The sequence below is a fragment of the Amblyomma americanum genome, chromosome 2, assembly GCF_052857255.1.
Source record: "Amblyomma americanum isolate KBUSLIRL-KWMA chromosome 2, ASM5285725v1, whole genome shotgun sequence".
Taxonomy (NCBI): Eukaryota; Metazoa; Arthropoda; class Arachnida; order Ixodida; family Ixodidae; genus Amblyomma; species Amblyomma americanum.
Genome location: NC_135498.1, coordinates 34139190 through 34158602, shown reverse-complemented (window position 1 = coordinate 34158602; position 19413 = coordinate 34139190). Strand labels below are relative to the sequence as shown.

General features: G+C 43.7%; 1 protein-coding gene across 2 annotated transcripts in view; it reads left to right on the top strand.

The window, feature by feature from the left end:
* The first annotated feature begins 2358 nt into the window (after positions 1 to 2358).
* Gnf1 (germ line transcription factor 1) overlaps positions 2359 to 19413 on the top strand; it is a 46175-nt gene continuing 29120 nt past the window's right edge. Inside the window, exons 1-7 of one of the 2 annotated variants that reach the window (XM_077653778.1) lie at positions 2359 to 2538; positions 2864 to 3079; positions 3872 to 3926; positions 4063 to 4152; positions 6407 to 6615; positions 7624 to 7698; positions 16213 to 16336. In XM_077653778.1, coding sequence (XP_077509904.1) covers positions 2536 to 2538; positions 2864 to 3079; positions 3872 to 3926; positions 4063 to 4152; positions 6407 to 6615; positions 7624 to 7698; positions 16213 to 16336 — 772 coding nt within the window. In that variant the 5' untranslated portion in view covers positions 2359 to 2535. The remainder of the gene's footprint in view (positions 2539 to 2863; positions 3080 to 3871; positions 3927 to 4062; positions 4153 to 6406; positions 6616 to 7623; positions 7699 to 16212; positions 16337 to 19413) is intronic. The other variant, XM_077653779.1, reaches the window with a different exon arrangement.

Below are 19413 nucleotides of genomic sequence, written 5' to 3'. Positions count from 1 at the left end.
GTTTTCCATCCTTTCTTGCGTCACGCTGGGTATCTTTTTTTTTTTTTTTGTTGCTGCTGCTTTAATTTGTTGAAATGAAATAATAATCAACTTTGAGTAAGAAAAGTTTGTAAAGCATTTATATTATGGCAGTAAGATATTATATATAACAAAATCAGTGAAAATCGTCAATTTTGTGGCTGCACTAGTGGCGCCATTGGATGCCGCATTCCCGCTTCCCGAAGTGGGCGCAAGTGAAGCCACCAGAAGTTCGGTGCAGGAAGTTGGGTTCTGCTGTGTATTTCAATGCATAAAGTCGCGTCTTTCGCCGTTCCGTTCTCAGTTTTTCGCGTTGTTTTCGTGTAACGTCTACTGTAATATCAAAAGAATAAGCAAGCTCAATGCGAGAATTTTGAGCATTGTTTGGGAAACCCTGTAATTTCAGGTCTCATCATGCCGCGACAAAGAGGTACGTGCATTAAACACTATTTTCTGATCTGGTTCTTGTCTTCCGAGAGTAATTAGGAGAAGCAGAGGAATGCCGATGAGTCTAGGTCATATTAAAACCAAATTTTCGTGCAGCAAAGAAAAGGCAATGGCGCGGAAATCCTGACACTCAAAGAGCCACTCGTTATACAGCAGCTGCCGCTGTTTCGGTTTCGAGTTGGTGGCGGACGATGTCTCTTCTCATCGATTGCAGGTGATGCTTATCGTTTTAGTGTGTCATTTACCTTCCAGACGTGCTTTTAATCTAACTCTATAGCACAGCCACGTTTCATTTACTCAGCACGAGAGAAACGACTGACGAAAAATACGAATGGCAGCAGTGCATGTGACAAGCGCTGTTAGAAGTCAACTGCACCAAGCATCACGAATAAAAGCCCATTCAAGCATAATTTGCAACAGTACGAAACAGTACTTGATACGCTGAGTCGAAAAAGCAGTACTATATACAGTGTTGTGCGTTTTTATCGTGAACACTTTAAAAAATTCCCCGCCTCAACCGCTGGCTCATTTGCCGTGAAACTGCACACAGAGCTTGCGTATTATGGTAACTTTTGTATCGTAGCAAGTTTGACAACGGTACTTACTTAGTTGAGCTGTGCATGATGCGAAAACATAATCGTCTACGTAGAGATCGGCAACCAAAACCCGCAGACGACGCTTTTTCGCTGAAGGGTTGCAGTGGCGTCATCTGTTTTTAGCAGCGGAAAGCGTGACCTCGAGACCCTCGAGGAGAGCGTTGCAAGGAGCGCGGGCCCTTTTAATATGCCGTTCCGGCCGTTTCGTCTGCTTCAACTGAAGCGCTTACAACATTTGCGGCTAACTGAGCGGGAAAAAATATCAGAACAGCTGATTTAACGAGGCTTTACCTTTCAAAGAATATTGTTTTCAACGCTCGTCGTCGGAGGCTTTGTCATAACGCTTTCTACTGCCGAAAACAGATGGCCCCATTGCCGCCCTCCAGCGAAAAAGTGTCGTCTGCGGGTTTTGGTTGAGACAGATACTGCGCCATTTCCTTTCCACCAAAAACCAATTATTATTATTATTATTATTATTATTATTATTATTTGGTTGCCGATCTCTATGTAGACGATTATGTTTTCGCATCATGCACGGCTCAACTAAGTAAGTACCGTTGTCAAACTTGCTACGATACAAAAGTTACCATAATACGCAAGCTCTGTGTGCAGTTTCACGGCAAATGAGCCAGCGGTTGAGGCGACGAAATTTTTTAGTCTTCACGATAAAAACGCACAACACTGTACCTTTTGGACGCGCTAATGTGAACAAGCAGAACACCGATGGCACCCCACCAAACTGTGGCCTCGTCCTTACTTCTGTTCGGTCTAAACATATAATTCGGTAGAATGGTCACTGCTAAGTCGGCTACCTAATGAAGGTTTCCACCTACCCTTTATTATTAAATTTATGCCCCACTGATGGTATAACTTGGGCTTTGAGCACGACAACGTGCATCACAACAAAGAGCAGAGTTGGCGACGCTAGCGCAACGGGACGACACAGAGCTGACGAGGCTCCGCACGTAGTGTATGTAGCGACGTTCTGTCGTCTGCTAGTGTCGTCCCATAGCGATGCAACGGACCCTTATTTTTGAAACGTCTTTCCCGAGGACTTTGCAGCTCTCCTCATGCAGTTGACGGCGCAACAGGTAGGCATTGTCATGAAAAAAGACGAGAACGTCGAAAAGACAAAATGCTAAGTGGAAAACGAAAACTGAAACTGAAAAACCGTGCTGAGGTCTGGTTTCGTGCACTGCCAAAGGCTGACTATCGGGACATGCCGCCTAACTTTTGGTGGCTTCACTTTCGGGCGCCGCATGCGGCATCCAGCCCCCTACTGGAGATGAGTGGTGGCGCCTGGCAACCAGCTATCACGTCGGAGAAAATGGCGCGAACGGCCGTTTTTGTTGTGGTAGAAGCACATGTCGTAGCATGAAATTGAAAGCTTGTCCTGTTCAGGCGTTTCGCGTGGAAATTGGCCGCAACGCTACATTTTACTGATGCAGCCATTCCGCCGGCGCAAATCTTCATAATGGTGTGTAATTTTGCCTACCCCAGTTATTGGTTCGCCACTTCGGTCATTTTGCTGTGTGCTTCCTGAACGTTAGCGTGAGAATAAACGTGTACTGCGGTACATATTTTCGTTTGTTTGTGAAAGGATGCCTTATGTTAGCGTGCTATCTATGTTCGCGCGTAGTGTACGTCCAGAGTCTGGAAAAAGTTTTTTTTTTTTTGGGGGGGGGGGGGGGGGGGTGATTCTTTCTGTGTTGCACAATCTGTAGCATTTCTTGTTAGGTGACAGACGTATGTTCAGCGGGAAGTTGTAATTACCGATGTTTGTAACGACCTCTCCACTTCAGGACATTCGCAAGTTTTTCTCGTCTGGTTCGGCGCCAGCCAAGCGAACTGTAGACGAAACAAAGCAGCAAGCAAATGAGAAAAGCAAATCGAAACAGCCAGCGAGATCAGCGGTAGCACCAGCGAAATCCAAGGCCACAGAAAAGAGCTCGAAAACGCCTTCACCCGCAAGGAGCTCGAAAAAAGAAAAAGAGCATGGAAAGCAATTGGAAAACAAGGTACGAGTGTACTATGAAAGCTGCGTTGCATTCCTAGAGCGTCATAAGTGGCTACTGAAAGAACGGTTGCGTATTTGTTTTGACGTGTGTCCGCTTGACTCTTGTAATTAGTCTCGATAATTGCATGACAGAAAAAGTAATATTAATAAGAGCTTGTCACCTGTGCATGCTTCGTTTTTTTAAACAGCAACTTAAAATTTAAAAAGTAAGGACTATATCAAGGAAAGTACTGAGTATAGTTCATTAGTGCACGACCTGGCAAGCAGCAAATTTCTTTGTGATTTGTTGCAGCCTGACTGTCGGCACCTAAAACGTTACCTGTTACCTTTTCTTTCTGTCAAAAGAATGAGTGTAGGGCATGAGCTTACTGATCCAAATCGAGTAATTGCACATTGATCATGTTTAGAGTTCTCGAAAACGCACAGAAATATGAAAAATCTGTTCTCGGTCTAGTATTTCTCCCAGGTATTTTTTCTTGTTCACGTGCCTTTTCATGCTGGCTGTATATCTTAAATAATTGGGCTCCAATTCATCCAGCACAGAGCATAGTCACATATTTTCACCCTAACTCCATTAACTTTGATCACCTCACGAGGTCGAAATTAATCCAATACCCTCCACTACTGCACCTCTCAAACCCCTTGTGTCATCTTCGGACATTAAACCCCACGTGCTATACGCCATTGATTGACTATAAGTCATTGACTGAATTATGCTGTGAAAGTTTTGGGAGTTGTCATGCTCATAATTTTCCATACCAGATTGGCTGCTTTTTGCATCTCCACTTTTCAGGAAAAAAAGCAACCTGGAAAAAAGCAACGGCAAAGGATTGTCATGCTTGATTCGGGTTAGTTGTCTTCAGATTGTTGGAATTGCATGTATGTGGCCTGCAAGGTTTGGTGATGTATCAATTTGTGCAAAAGATGTGAAGTATTCAAAATTATGCAACCTCATAGAAAAAATGCACTATGAATTTTATTTAGATTCAGATGATGAAGAGCCAATACCCAAGAAAGCAAAGAAACAAGCCAAAGAAACTAAAGCTGCAACTGTTGACTCTGACTCTGATAATGGTGAGCTGGCTTTGCATTGTTGACTTGCTTTTTATGTTGTCCTTGACACTGCCATTGATTAAAGTGTGAACCAAAATGCTTCCAGTTTTTCGTTCAGCTCAAGCAACAGATTGCTGTTGTGAAATCAAAACAAGTGCAGGGTCACAGAACGTGAACGAAATTGCAGATTCATAGCTAGTGGCACTAATTTTCCAACAACCTTACGGATTATACCAGGGCAGGTTTCAAGCTTTAGTGCATAGCTGTAGTTATGCTGCTAAACTACATATTTTGAGAAGGGTTCATGCCGAAACATGCGTTTCTGTTTTTGTGACTTCTTGTGAGTCACTTGCATGATTCTCTTTGCTAACTGATTGCACCTGTGGATTAGCATCTAGTAAGTCAGTGTTTCTGCTCTTTTTTCATCTGCGTGCAACCGATGCTTTAAGCTAGCACATTGTTAATCCTATGCAATATTAAATTTAGTATCTCTTCCTTCCTTCTTTGAAGTCCTTTTGCTGTGATGCATGAACAATAGTGACACTATTGTTCACACTTGCTCAGAAGAATACTGAAAGGTGTCTTATGTAGCTATGTATAGTGAGTTTTATATCCAAGTGTACTGTCGTGCAGTGCAGTACCACAATCATCAAGTTTACCTTTGTGTGCTCTTTGTGTCATACCCATTGTTTTCATTCAGATTCCTACAAATGCATCACATTTTGTATTTTGGTCTCGAATGTGGATGTTGCATTCTTTAGCTTGGTTGAATATATGTTGCACTGATGAGCAAGTCTTTTTATTTGTCAGTAAAGCTGGCATGGACCAATTTACAGTTCATAAAAATGTGATTGTTAGAGTCTTTGGAATGATGCACAATGGAGGAATTTGTCCTCGACCACTGCTAAAAGTCAGGCTTCCTCTCACATCTCTATTCATCAGAGGAGTAATCAATATTTACAAAGAGCTTATTGGCCTGGCTTTACTTTGCTGATAGCTAGCTGTCCCAGTGAAATTAGTGGGTAGTGCCGCACACTCCAGAGTGATGATTCAAACCTCAGTTGGGATGAATTTTGTGCCAACAGTAGGGACTTGAGAAAGCTGCACAGCCTTTCCTTTTGTTTTTAACCCTTTACATTCCTCACCAGAACAGAATTTGGCACTCTCCTTACTGGAACTCGCCTATGGGGCAGAAGCATGGAGGCTAACGAAAGGGTTCATCTGAAACTAAGGACAATGCAGCGAGCTATGGAAAGGAAAATGACAAGTGTAACGTTAAGACACAGGAAGAGGGCAGAGTGGGTCAAGGAACGAATGCGGGTTAAAATCTGGTCAACATCCAGGAGAAGAAATGGGCTTGGGCAGGGCACGTAATGCGAAGGCAAGATAACCGATGGTTATTGAGGGTAACGGACCGGACCAAGAGGAGGCAAAAGTGTAGCAGGAGGCGGCAGAAAGTTAGGTGCAAGGATCATATGACAAACTTCGCACTGATAAGGTGGCCGCAGCTGGCACAAGATAGGGCTAAATAAAGAGATATGGGAGAGGCCCCTGTCCTGCAGTGGGCACAGTCAGGCTGATGATGGTGATAAGGACCTGCACCTGGTGCGTGTTAATTGCAATTATTCTCTCGTTTAAAATGCACTATCAGCAGATATTGTCATTGGACTAATAGGCCTCCATGTATAATTTGACTACCTCATTTTTAGTAGCATTTATCTTCCTGGCAGGAAGGACATAGTATGATAACATTGTGCTCTTTCTTTAAAAACATGCACAGCTGTCGTGACATAAAGTCACAGTTTGAGAGAATGCAGTCGTGCTGTTTGCTTTAATGAGGTAACAGGCAGCTATTAGCTGAACCAGCAAGTGTCTTATTGTTGCACTTTTGCTTTTTTTGCATAGTTACATTAACTTTTCTTTGCATCTAAGGGTTATTAATGTAGAAATAAACTCGGTTATGCTGTTTGTATATGCATCTTCTATTATGCTGCTGATAAATGTTTGATTTTAGTAGCTTCTAAGCCCTATCTAAGCAGCTATCCAAGGTACTTGTCAGGTGGGTAATGTTCACGCCCACATACTCTTTCAGTGTGTCTGCTTGAATTGCCCTGGCCTCATGAGACTCTCTGAAGTAAATATATTCCCACAAAACATTGAACTGAGAATGTGGCCATACCTCAGTGTGGGTGTGTGTGTTGTTCTGTTGAATGCACTGTGCTCAGTCCTGCTGATTGAGAATGTTCTTAATTTTGCTTTTTTCTTTTTCTTCAAGACTCTGAAGATCCCATTCCTCCAAAGCCTGCCATAAGCAAGCAGACCTCAGCATTGAAAGCTCCATCACCAAAGAAGCCAGTTAAGAAAGTAAATGGCAAGGAACCCCCGGCTCAGAAACTAGTGCCTGTATCTGCTGATGACTTTTTTGCAAGCACATCTATAAGCCCAGCCTCCAAGCTCTCGCTCAAGGCTGCTCAAGCAAAAAAAGTATGTACTAGGTAATTTTGGTCCTGCTTTATTTTTTTTCTTCTAATTACTTTAGTGCGAGCATATTTTTGCAGATAGCTCTGGCTCTGTAAATTTCTAACCTATGTGGTGACGAATGCTGTTGGTTGAATGTAAGGCAAACCTTCTTTTGCTCTTTTGAGCTGGGGCATTTAAAGTTCTAAGGAGCCATAAAACATTACATAATGTGTTACCTGACCATAATGTATGATTAGCTGCATAAACAAAACCACACTTTCACATTCACCCATGTTATCCATGTTTCAATGTGTAACGTCAGATTTGGTGGAGGTTAACACCTAGTTATACACGAGTCTTGTATAAATGGACTTCAGGACACGCAAAGCCTCCTTGTGCTTTTAATTTTCATTTGTTCGTGTTCCATTCAAGTTTGGTGACACATCAAATAAGCCACATGTCTTTAGTTGGCTTAGAGGGCTTTAGAATGGCATAATGTTTCCTTGGCAAACCTATACTTGCTCACTAATTATATGGCGGCTGTTGTGTATAAAGGACTAGTCATCATAAAGGGATATTGAGGAGAAATTGAAGTTGGCTTGTATCGATAGAATACCAGCTCCTGATCACAAAGACGCCACTCTTACTGCAAACAAAACTCTTGTTTACGTCACGTTTCCCATCACTCCATCGTATGACGGAGTGACGTGAAATCAGAGCGACGGGAAAAACATTTTCAACTTCGAATCCAAATTTGCTCCCAGACAAGTGGCAACGAAGCCATGAAATGCCGAACTATCAGATTTTGCTAGCAAACAAAAATTGATAGAGTTCTCCTCACTGTCCCTTTAAGGGCTTGTTGTTTGCAACTGTATTTTACACCTAGTTCCAATTCACCTCTGGATGTAATGGTAGTGTCCTTGTAGGCAGTGTGCATGTTTTTGTTTTTGTATTCGAACATGTGTCCTTTTGTTGAAAGATCGTTATGCTATGGCTTACAAAAAACCATGGCACATACCTTGCGCTGTGCAGGTCACCAGCGCAAAGGAGTCTCATGATGATGATGATTTCCAGACGACACTCAAGAAGTTAGACGAGAAGCAAGGGGTGAGAAAAACTATTACTACCTTGTAAATACTGCACCATTCACCATACTGCATTTATGCAAAGATTAGTTCTTTGCATTGGTTTTTGGTTGTTTCTATTAGTCAAGTACTGTTAAGATGTGTGCACAGTTGCTGTTGTTTGAGGCTAAGTTTCAGGCTGTGGTTACTTAACAGGTGATGTGAACTTTCAGCTGCTCTGATAAATGGCCAGCACTAAATCTGCGGAAGCACTTAAGACTGCAGGGTAGGCCCTACACTTCTCATGTATTTTGAGGCATATTTAAAACCAGTTTTCTCAGCAACTACTATACATAGCTCAATGGGGTTTTCTTTATTTTATTCCCCATTCTGTCTTTTCATTTGAAATAAAATAGTGGTTTTGTAGCACGTGTTGTCAACTTTGAGATTGCATTTTCATAGCTTTTTTTTGCTTTTTCATAGGATAAATCTCTTGTAGAAAGGAACTTACTGCATAGATGTGTACAGTTCTAGTTCATTAGCTTTGCACCTCCAAGTAGATAAAGCCGGGGGAAAAAAAACAGCTTTTGTTTATTATTGCTCTCCTAATAATAGGTCAAACGTAACAAAAAACAACATATTGAGAGATATAAGGTCAAAGACGAAACATTTATTTACTTCAATCTCTTACAAAAACCGTGCTGAACGTAAAAGCGCAAAAAACAAGGACGTAGAGTAAGACACACAACACGAGCGCTCACTTCCAACTGATCTTTATTACATGCAAGAAACAGATTTTTATACTCTCGATAATGCCTGCAAGGCATTACCACAGAGTAGTGAAAGATAGATGAGTCATCGAGCGTCACGCTTGAATGATAAAATATAGGACATCTCTTTTTGTGAGAGCAGAATTGACGGAGCACTTACACAGTCATCCCCAGCATGGTAAACCAACTCGCCCAAATTCGGCCTTTATTACAAAAACCGCTTGAAATGAAACGCCTTTTTATAAGCCACTAGACATGTAGTCAGTAACACTGTCAATTTTACACTTCCTTGTCAATTTGTCTTAGTGGCTTCCTTTGTGATCTTTCTGCATCTCCCCTAGCAAAGTACCTACTTTCGACGCTGGTCCATGTCACACAACCCTTCACATTGTAGCACCCTCATGATACTGTTTAATGGTGGCAATGACACCAGACTAAACAGACGAACAGGCTGGTGTACTTGGCACTGAAATAAACTCTTTATTCGGCTGACTTGCACCCGTAAAGATATTGACGACTCGGCAGTGGCGATAGCAACAACAAGCCTAGTCAGCACTTGTCAAAGAATGGGATCACCACTGCTCTCAGCCGTGCTCGGGTTAAAGCTGACAAAGAACTTTTGAGGTAAGGTGCGGGAATCGCTCACGACGACCTTGAACAACATAGAAGCAGTTGAGCAGTGCTGCAAACATTCCAGATAAATCGGGACCCATCTCTCACTGCAGACAAAGTGATAAAAGCCGTATGTCAGCGGCATCGAGCATGAACGAACTAACAATACTAAGCTTTGCAGCAATATCCCAAATGCTTTGGGATGTCACTGTGGGAATCACAGCACTGGGCCGTGCTGCCATCACTGAATGTGAACACGGTGTCTAAAATGGTAATTTGGATATGTGTATCCTAAGGAAGGCATTCATTAGTGCGCATTCCAAGCCTAGGTGGTTATTTGTTCATGTAGACACTCCTTGAGAAGCTCTGGCTGAGCTAGTTGCTGGAAAACAGACTTTGTAACATGAAGAGCTGATTTGGATTGGTATTTATGTACGAAAGGCTTGGTCATCTGATTCTTGTATTCACACCAAGTGTTGGGGTGTTTCAGACATAGCTTGTGACAAGTGTTGCTGTTGGTAGCTGATGTAGAAATACAGAGCCCAAACAGCCTTACACTTGTTTTCCATGTCTGCAACCAGAAGAAAAAGAAAACTCAAAACAACTACACAGGATTGAAGAAATCAAGCACCTCACACAAGGCATGGAAAGCATCGAGTAAAACTTGCCAGCATTCAGTAGAACATAATAGTATGTACCTTTTCGCCAGCTGAAGTTAAAAAAATTCTCTGTTTTACTTAGGACATCATGTTTTGTCATTTTCATGGCAGAAATGTGAGCAACTGCAAACTCCAAAGAAATCTAGTGTGCCCGCTCGCCTCTTAGTTTTCAATGCCTGGCTGTTCTTGCGCTACTGACAGTAGGAAAAACACTGCTGCTACTGGATAATTTTCAAGATTTTGGCTTTCGAGATCACCTGAAAACGAAAAATCTATATATTTTTTTTCAACTTTAGCCTACCCTCTGTCTTAGAAGGGTCAGGGTTCGGGCTAGTGGGTAATCAGCATGAGGATTCATAGCGCACAGAATACACAGGACACAACACAAGCGCTTACTTCCAGTGAATGGTCTTTATTTGGCGCTGACAGCCTTATAAAGGTCAGGTATTGCGCAGGTACAAACAACTAACAATGATTATCTTGTCAAGGTCATGATGTGACAAGGAAAGACGAAAACCAAAACAATAAAAACATTAAAAATATAAAATATAAAAAACAACAAAAAACCTACCAAACAGTGCACATGTTTCACACTTTCGCCCTCTGCCTTGCACCTAAGAAAGCTAAGTCTTTCATTGATAAAAACACCGAAGGATCACTGATACAATTTCCCAGTCCCTCTTTTTCCATCTCTGCCGCTTCAATTATTTCCCTCGTTTTTTGATTGCTATTTTTTCCTAATACTGAACACTCCTTGAAGTTAGGCGTGCACTTGTGACTACGTCAGTGACGGGCCAGATTACCTGGTCCCTGATCTCTAACACTTCTGTGGTGCTCGCTGAGTCGCTTGTTCAGGCACCGGCCTGTCAGCGCCAAATAAAGACCATTCAGTGGAAGTAAGCGCTTGTGTTGTGTCCTGTGTATTCTGTGCGCTATGAATCCTCATACCCTCTGTCCTTAATTTGCCTTGTTTGTTATGGCCAGTACATGCTTATTTTGAAGGGTGTTTACTTAATCTACTGTACTCTGCAGACTTAATGTCCATTTTTCCTCAAGTGAACTGGTATCTAGGTGTGTCATTATTATCACTACGATATGTAACGCCGATTTCACCGTGCGTTGCCGGTTAGCCTTCAAGTGAGCCAGAGGTCAAGTGTGGCTACAGGCCTTACCATATGTGGTCCACCATGGTGCCACACCACTTGACTTTCGACCTTTCGATTTGCCGGTAGAGGGCGCTAGAATGGTCACATGACTTCACATGCTTTCGGGCAGTAGTTTTAAACCGAGTTAAGGGTAGAAAGGCTAGCGGAAGTGTGTGTACCGAAGGTTTTTGCGTAGAAATTTTGGAAGGCTTTTACCTTGCGTATTGCTGAAAGTTTTTGGTGTAGGATTTTTGTCGGGCATTTACGTTGCGTAGTGCCGAAGGTTTTTGTGTAGGAATTTTGGTGGGCTTTTACGTTGTGTAGTGCCGAAGGTTTTTTGTGTAGTAATTTTGGCGGGCTTTTATGTTGCGCAGTGCCGAAGGTTTTTGTGCAGGAGTTTTAGCGGGCTCTTACGTTGACTAGTGCCGAAGGTTTCTTCTCTAGGAATTTTGGCGGGCTTTTACGTTGCGTAGTGCCGAAGTTTTGTGTAATATTCTTGGCGGGTTTTTACGCATAGGAATTTTGGCGGGCTTTCACAAGGCGTAGTCGGCCGGACGATGGGTCGGCAAGCTAGGAAAGTTAAGGAGGACAAGGACGGGGAGTTAGTACAGTGCCAGGAGTGCGACCGTTGGTGTTACTTAGATGAGACAGGGTTCGGGAGCTTAGCCGAGGCGGATGAGGCTAGCTTCGTGTGTAAGATGTGCAAGCGGTTTGGGGACGCCGTTCATGCGTTAAAAGGGGAATGGGAAGCTGGGTTTAATGCACTTAATGCGGACCGGCAGGTCGAACGAGAGGCACGGATTAAGCTGGAAGCTCAGGTCGTCGATATGATTAAAAAGGAGGAGAATAATGCCGCCCTGTTGAAGCGAATGGTGGGCGAGATTAAAGAAGAGCGGGAAAAGCGGACCCAGCTAGAAAAACAGGTTGAAGCGCTCAGGTCGCGGCCGGCTGGGCACCCCAGTTCGGAGAAGGGTCAGGTGTGGGACGAGGCTCGTCGATCGTACAGTGCTGTAGTGCAGCGAGCATTGAGTGATAAAAATGAGAACGAAATGAAAAAGGTTAAAGCGGGCATGGAAACTCGCGACAATAGCGTACAGCGGCAGGAGAGTCAGCTAGAGCGATCCGGAGGCCAACAGATGGAATTAGGAAGCGAACGTTTGGGGCGCAGGAGAGTTCTGGTGGTCGGGGACTCGAATGTAGCGAGGGTTGAGGGAGGCGTTCTGACGGCAGTGAAGGCAGACAGGCGGGTGCAGGTGGAGGCTCAGTCGGGAAAGTGCATGGTGGATGCAATGGCCAGAGCCCGGGAGGTGGTGGTGGGCAGCATGGATGGCGAACACCTTGTGGTCATCCATGCTGGTCTCAATGATGTACTGCAGGGGAGGAGCCAGAATCTTGAGACGCAGTTGGAGGTGGGGATGCGTAGGCTTAGAGAGGCCTCTGAGAGTGTGCATGTGACCATATGCACAATCCCAGAGGTCCAGAGGCAGGCTCGCGAAACGGAAAGGAGGGTCGTGGAGACTAATCGGGTAATTAGGCTATTGAGTCGACGACTAAGATACGAGGTGATGGAGGTCAACAGAAAAGTGTACGAGGTTAGGCCCCACCCTTTTGCACAGGATGGCATCCACTACGGTGGTGCCACTGGCAAGAAGGTGGGTAGTAGGATAGGTCGCCAGGCAACAGCTTTTTTGGGGGACCCAGAGCTCTGAAGGAACCAGTGTAGAGAAGGAAGATTTAAGATCAAACGGACAATGGAACCATAGGGGAAGAAAGAGACGCAAGTGCCAGGGCCAAGTTAATTCAGATATAGGTTTCATTAACATGCAAGGTGGCAGGAATAGACTGAAATGGGAGGAAATAGAAGAACAGTTAAGACAGGAGGAATTAATGGTATATGGTTTAGCGGAAACACATCTTGGAGACATGGAGCAACCACCCTGTAACCCAGACTACGCATGGGAATATTGCAATAGAACAGAGGGCAGCAGAAAGGGAGGTGGAATTGGGGCATTCATTCATAAAAGTATGAATTTTCAAAGGGTTAGACTGGGATGCAGGGAACATTTATGGCTAAAAGGAACAGTGGCAGGCAAGCTAACACTCCTTGGCTTTGTATACCTGTGGACAGGGGTCAATGCCAGAGAGGAAAACAGGAAAATGTTAGAATGTATTGCAAGCGACATTGATGAGCTAGGAGGACAGGGCGAGATAATTATATTAGGCGACATGAATGCACACATAGAAGACCTGGATGGGTACACGGATTCGACAGGAAGCATGCTGCAGGACATGTGTGACAGGCATGATTTAGTTGTATGCAACAGCACCGAGAAGTGCGAAGGGCTCATAACATGGGAGGCGGGGAGTCTGCACTCGACGATAGATTATGCACTAATGTCACAGAGGATGTATAACAGATTAGGGGTAATGAGCATAGATGAAGATGGTTCCAGAAGTCTAGGTAGTGACCACAAGCGTATCAAGTTGAGCTTCAGAAGAAAAAGCAATGTAGGACTGAATCAAGATAAACAATCGGGGAAATTTTTACTCAGAAAAGCAATTGGAAGTAGCAGCCAAACAAATCGAGAAAGTAATTTTTGAGGATAGTGAAACAGAATGGACTTATACCAAATTAACTCGATTACTGGAGCTAGAGCTAGCTAAGGTGCGAGTAAAGCTAAAAGGGAAAAGATGCAAACCCAAGAGTTGGTGGGATGAGGAGGTCAAGAGGGCAATAGAAAAGCGCAAGGAAGCATCCAGGGAACACAGATATTCCAAAAAGAGGGGGGAACCAAAACCCGAAGTAGACAGAAAATGGGATACCTTCATAAAGTGTAGAAGGGACGCATCCTATTTGATTAATGAGAAAATTAGAAGAAAGGGTGCCCAATGGATGTCAAAAGTAAATAAAAAGGATAGAAAAGCAGCCCAAAAATTCTGGAAACATCTAAATGCAATGAGTAATAAAACTAGGCTAGAACAAAGGTTTATTGTTACAGATGAGGGTATTCGACTAGAAGGGGATGAAGCAATAAAAAACATAGGAACAAGGATGACGGAAAAATTTTCAGCAAAGCACGTGGTACATAATTTATTGAAGGAGGATAGACCGGTTACAGCAATAGCTTCACTTGAGCAAGGAGAGTGGGAATGGGCAGAGAAGAAGGTTCCTAGTGGCACATCAACAGGACCAGATGGTATCCCGATTATGTTGATAAAGAAGTTAGGACCAAAATCCAAGCAAACATTAATACAGGTAGTGAATAAAATGATAGTGGATGAGAAAGTTCCCGATGAATGGCGATTAAGTAGAATGAACATGATATATAAGGGAAAGGGGGACAAAGCAGACGTAAGTAACTATCGCCCCATAACAGTGACATCTGTGGTTTACAGGGTGGTGATCCAAATTATAAAGGATAGACTGCAGGCCTGGGTGGAGAACGAGGGGGTGTTAAGGGAACTACAGAATGGGTTCCGGAAACAAAGGAGGTTGGAGGACAATCTATTTTCATTGACACAGTGTATAGAAATTGCGGAAAAGGAACATTGGCCCTTATTGCTAGCATTTCTGGATATTAGGGGAGCCTATGACAACGTTACTCAGGAGCATTTGTGGGACATATTGGGCACATTGGATGTGGAAAATGGAGTAATTAATCTTTTAAAAGATATATATAGAGGTAACAGAGTGCTCATAAAATGGGAAAAAAATGTATCATGGCCTGTAGAGATACAGCGGGGGCTTAGACAAGGATGTCCTCTGTCTCCTTTGTTGTTCATGTTGTACCTGCAAGGTTTGGAGGCCAAGCTAGAGGGGAGCGGACTAGGTTTCAACCTATCTTTTTTCAAGCAAGGGGAATTGATTAAACAGACATTACCGGGACTAATATATGCGGACGATATAGTGATAATGGCTGACAACAAGGAAGACCTGCAGAAGTTGTTAGACATATGCAGTACAGAGGGAGATAGATTAGGCTTCAAGTATAGTAAGGAAAAATCTGCAGTCATGACATTTAATGAAGAGGGCGGCGAGCATAGAATACAGGAGTTCGTGCTAAAAGTAGTGAATGAGTACAAGTACCTTGGGGTGTGGATAAATAACAGTGTTGAGTATCTGACAGAGCATGAAAAATATGTAATGAATAAAGCTAGTAGGAATGCAGCTGTCATGAAAAATAGGGCACTGTGGAATTACAATAGGTATGAGGTGGTAAGAGGAATCTGGAAAGGGGTGATGGTCCCTAGCCTGACCTTCGGGAATGCGGTCCTGTGTATGAGGCCAGATGTTCAAGCAAGGCTGGAAATTAGGCAACGGGGAGTAGGGAGGTTAGCTTTGGGAGCACATGGCAATACACCAAATCAGGGGGTACAGGGTGATATGGGATGGGCGTCTTTCGAGAGCAGAGAGGCTAGCAGTAAGATAGCATTTGAGGAACGATTGAGAAGGATGGAGGAAAAGCGGTGGGCTAGGAAAGTTTTCAGATACCTGTATATAAAGAATGTTGACACGAAATGGAGAAAGCGAACTAGAAAATTGACAAGCAAATATCTGGACAGCACTAAGGGGGCAAATCAGCAATTATCGGTTAAGAAAAAGGTTAAAGGAACAGAGAGAGCTTTGTGGAAAACAGGGATGCTGACGAAATCGGCACTAGAAACATACCGGACCTTTAAACAGGAAATTGTCAAAGAAAATATCTATGATAATTGTAGGGGAAGTTCTTTGTTGTTTGAGGCCAGGACTGGAGTTTTGCGGACTAAGACGTATAGAGTCAGGTACCAGGAGATAGACACTTTGTGCATTGCGTGCGGAGAGGAGGAGGAAACAGCTGAACACTTGATACTTTTCTGTAAAGGGCTTCACCCTACAGTGGAAGGCAGCGGGGCTGACTTACCCAAGGCATTGGGGTTTAGGGATAGTGAAGGGAAAGTGGATTTTAAGAGGTTAGAAGTAACCAAGCGAAGGTTATCTGATTGGTGGCTAAAAGCAAGACAGGAGTAAAATTTCACAAGACATGGCTAGGTGGCTTGAGCCACCGCCCGATGTAAAGGGTTCAGCCGTATCTATCCATCCATCCATCCATCTTCGACAATCTCATGATGTCGCGTGATGGAAACTGCCGTTGTGACGTCAATCTGGGGGGAATATATAGGCCGCAGCGTTCCGTGGATGACCAATCTCTCCCGATCAACCATTTGTTTAACTGTCACCTGGCGGGGTGGGCGCGCTGCCTATCCATTGTGCGGAACGCACTCAACGTTACAGACGCCAAGCCGCGTCTAGTTGCCCGATACACCACCAGGTTCAGCAGTAGTTAAACCGCAGCTATTTTTTTTCCCCCTTTTATGTCAAATGCCGTATCAGGTCAAACATCCAGCTGTACGTTCAAGCCCCAGGAAAACTGGAAAAGCTGAAGAGAGTCCTGGCAAGAAGAAAGCTCCTTCTACCTCATCCTCTTCAAAAGGTTCTACCTCATCTTCTTCAATAGGTAGGCAGGTGGTCAGCATGCTATGGACAGCAGAAAAGTGCCTCTACCAGTGCCTTAGTGCACTGGTTCTTCATTGCTCATTTCTTGAGCACTTTCAGCTTCCTAGAAATGCAGGGCGTTATTCCTCCTTTCTTTGTAAGAATACTACAGATTCCATTTGCCGCAGTGTCTCGGTGGCCTTGTCATTTGGCATTTGTCTGCTGAGCCCCAGATTACAGGATCAGATGATCCTGGTCATAGTGTCTTATCTTAATAGAGATGAAGTGCAAAAAACGCCTGTGTGCTGTGTGATGTTAATGCTCATTAAAGAACCTGGTGGGGTCAAAATTTATCCAGAGCCTTCCACTGTGTCATACCTCATAACCCACTTACAACTTCTAGACATTGACCATTTTCTTATTGTGGGAAAATAGGTAGGGTGATGTGCGTGAAAAATTTATTCACCCATATAAGTATTTTAAAATTCTGCTTCATTGCAGCATATCAATCTAGGTAAAAGCGTTCTCTTTTCATTGACATAAAGATAAACTCTGAATATGTGTTGCTTACAATGGGCAAAGAAACTTTGTTGGCAATATTTGAGAGACCTGTGTAAACATTCAAAAAAATAAATAAATATATTCAGTTGGAAATTAGGAGAGCAAAAACATCTAGAATTTACACTTTAAGCTTTACTATGTCAGAAACGACTATTCCGTGAAGCATCGTGGCAGTGCAGTGGCAGTGCATTAGTGGAAAGGTCTACCCCGAGCTGTCTTGAAGAAAACTAAATCTAGGTTGATTCAAGACAGGGACACCACCTTGGATGCCTTGCTCGCAGTGATGACGCCGCATTGACAAATTTCACAGTAAGGTTAAAAATGCTGCCTCATTAGGCTGAAAAAAAAAAAAACATCCGAAGCTTAAGCACAGTTCTTTTGCAACATACTGGATAGTGTTACTTGTCCAGAAGTGGCCTGGATTGCACCAAATAGGCCATTTTGCAACATTGTTCAAATTGAACAACTTGAATAGGCATGGTAAGGAAAGAGTTAAACCTCACATACGGCTATATTTCAATCCCATAGCTAGTTTTGTAGGGTGTTTCCAGTTGTGTTGGTAGCATTTGACAGAGGACTATTGTGGGAATGAAACTGCCTGTTTGATTTAGGCATTACACTGCATTTCTGTTAATTTTGTTAAGTACCTGGTTTGTTTTAGTTACAATCAGGGATGAAACATGTCCTCCTGGCAGTCTGAGTCATTTTGGCTTACGTGGCAGTTTATGGTGGTTTGATAATAAAAATCTAAAAAATGCAAATTGAATGCATGAATGGTTTACAGTTGAGCCCATTTATATATAACGACCGCAGGTATACTGATTGCTCACTCATTATTAACGGGGACGGCACTTCTGTCAGAATATGCATCAGAGCAATGGCAGTTCATCTCCGATACAGCAAACAACAGTGGCTACATCATTCGGTTGTTGAGAACGAGGAGGCATCATAAACTCGCATGCCCACTTGAAACACTCGCGCTCCCAGCAAGAGCGGAGACCAAAAAACGTCTTTCAGACCTCATAACACTACCCCAGAAAGAACATTGCGACCCAAAAATAAAATAATTAAGGTGGAATAGAAACTGTAGTTAACCACTGGCTATGCTCATGCTGATGGCCTTCAAGGGGAATGAATGATTTGCTATGTGTGTGCCAGCTTGGAAAAGCATCAATTAAAGAAGAGCAGTGGACACAAGACAGGATTAGCGTTGAAAGCAAAGTGACTGCGTGTGGTAATGGATCAATTGTATGCAGAATTTTTAAAGTTGGAATGCCTTGGCTGGTCCCACTTCTTGTGTGGTGTGTGTTGCCTGCCCAGTCACTCTCCATCTTCAGTGCGGCTACCAGGTGTACGCAGTGCGTCGATTGAGGACAGCACAGCTGATACATTCCGTGTGCACATGCGGCACTACTTCCGTCACTGCATGGGCCCAGGAACAACAGATGACACTGGTGTCTACCCTCATGATCAGATGCATGTGAATTGGTGGCAACACATCGTTGATGCATAGCTGGTCAGATGTCACCTGGGAAGACTTCGTTCATTCGGATACCAACATCGCTAGACTGTCCACTGATGAAGCCATCATACACGAAGTGCGAGCACTCCCTGGGGGCTGCCATGAGCACTTCAACCATGACAAAGAATGGGAACAACACAAACACAGGACAAGGTAGAGACGAATGACTGTGTTTGCCCTGTTTGCCTTTTCTGTCCTGTTACACCAACTAGCCCGAAGCAGCACCCTCGCGCACTTAACCATGATTAGTTACCCTACTCACTCCCGTAATGAATCTATCGCCCATCTTTGCAATTGAGAATTTACTTTTTTTTAAAGCGTTAGCTCTTCTTAGTGTGTTCCTCAGTTTCGCGCCGTCCGTCTAGAGCGTAGGCTTGGGCAGCGCGCCATCATGCTGTGTGCCGATAACATCACGGCTTGTTTATCTTTTGACAAGAGCTCCTGCGGGAATGCTGCGCTCCGTGAACTTGACAGAGCACCAAGACGCCGTGCGCTCTTGACAGGAGCACTGGCAGTGGTGGCTTGCTTGGCGCACTGCTGTACCAGTGTATGCTTAGAAAGCCAGCAGGCGCTTGAGCATTGCAGAGGGGCATAGCAGTGTAAACCAAAACGCTATAAAACATCCTCCACATTGAAATGTTGTTGAGGAAGCAGGACCTTCAGATCCCCAAACAATATGGCAAGCTCGAGATCGGCAGTGAAAATTCCTAACCCTACTCACACCACATCTAACTCTTAAACATTTGCATTACACACTCATAACCATTCTGCAAGTTTTTTTAACCTCATGTGAAAAAACACACACCTGACCTTCATGGCTGGTGTTGAGCACGTTTGCGTCATCTCGCCGCGAATGGCCTGTTCCTTCGACTATCAGAAAATCGTCGGATCTCACCATGGTACAGCAAACACTTTTCGGAACAAACAATGCTAAACACTGGCGACACGAACATGACTGACGGCGTGCTTTTGTTGATAACGGATGAATGGGAATGGACGGACGTAGGATATGAAAT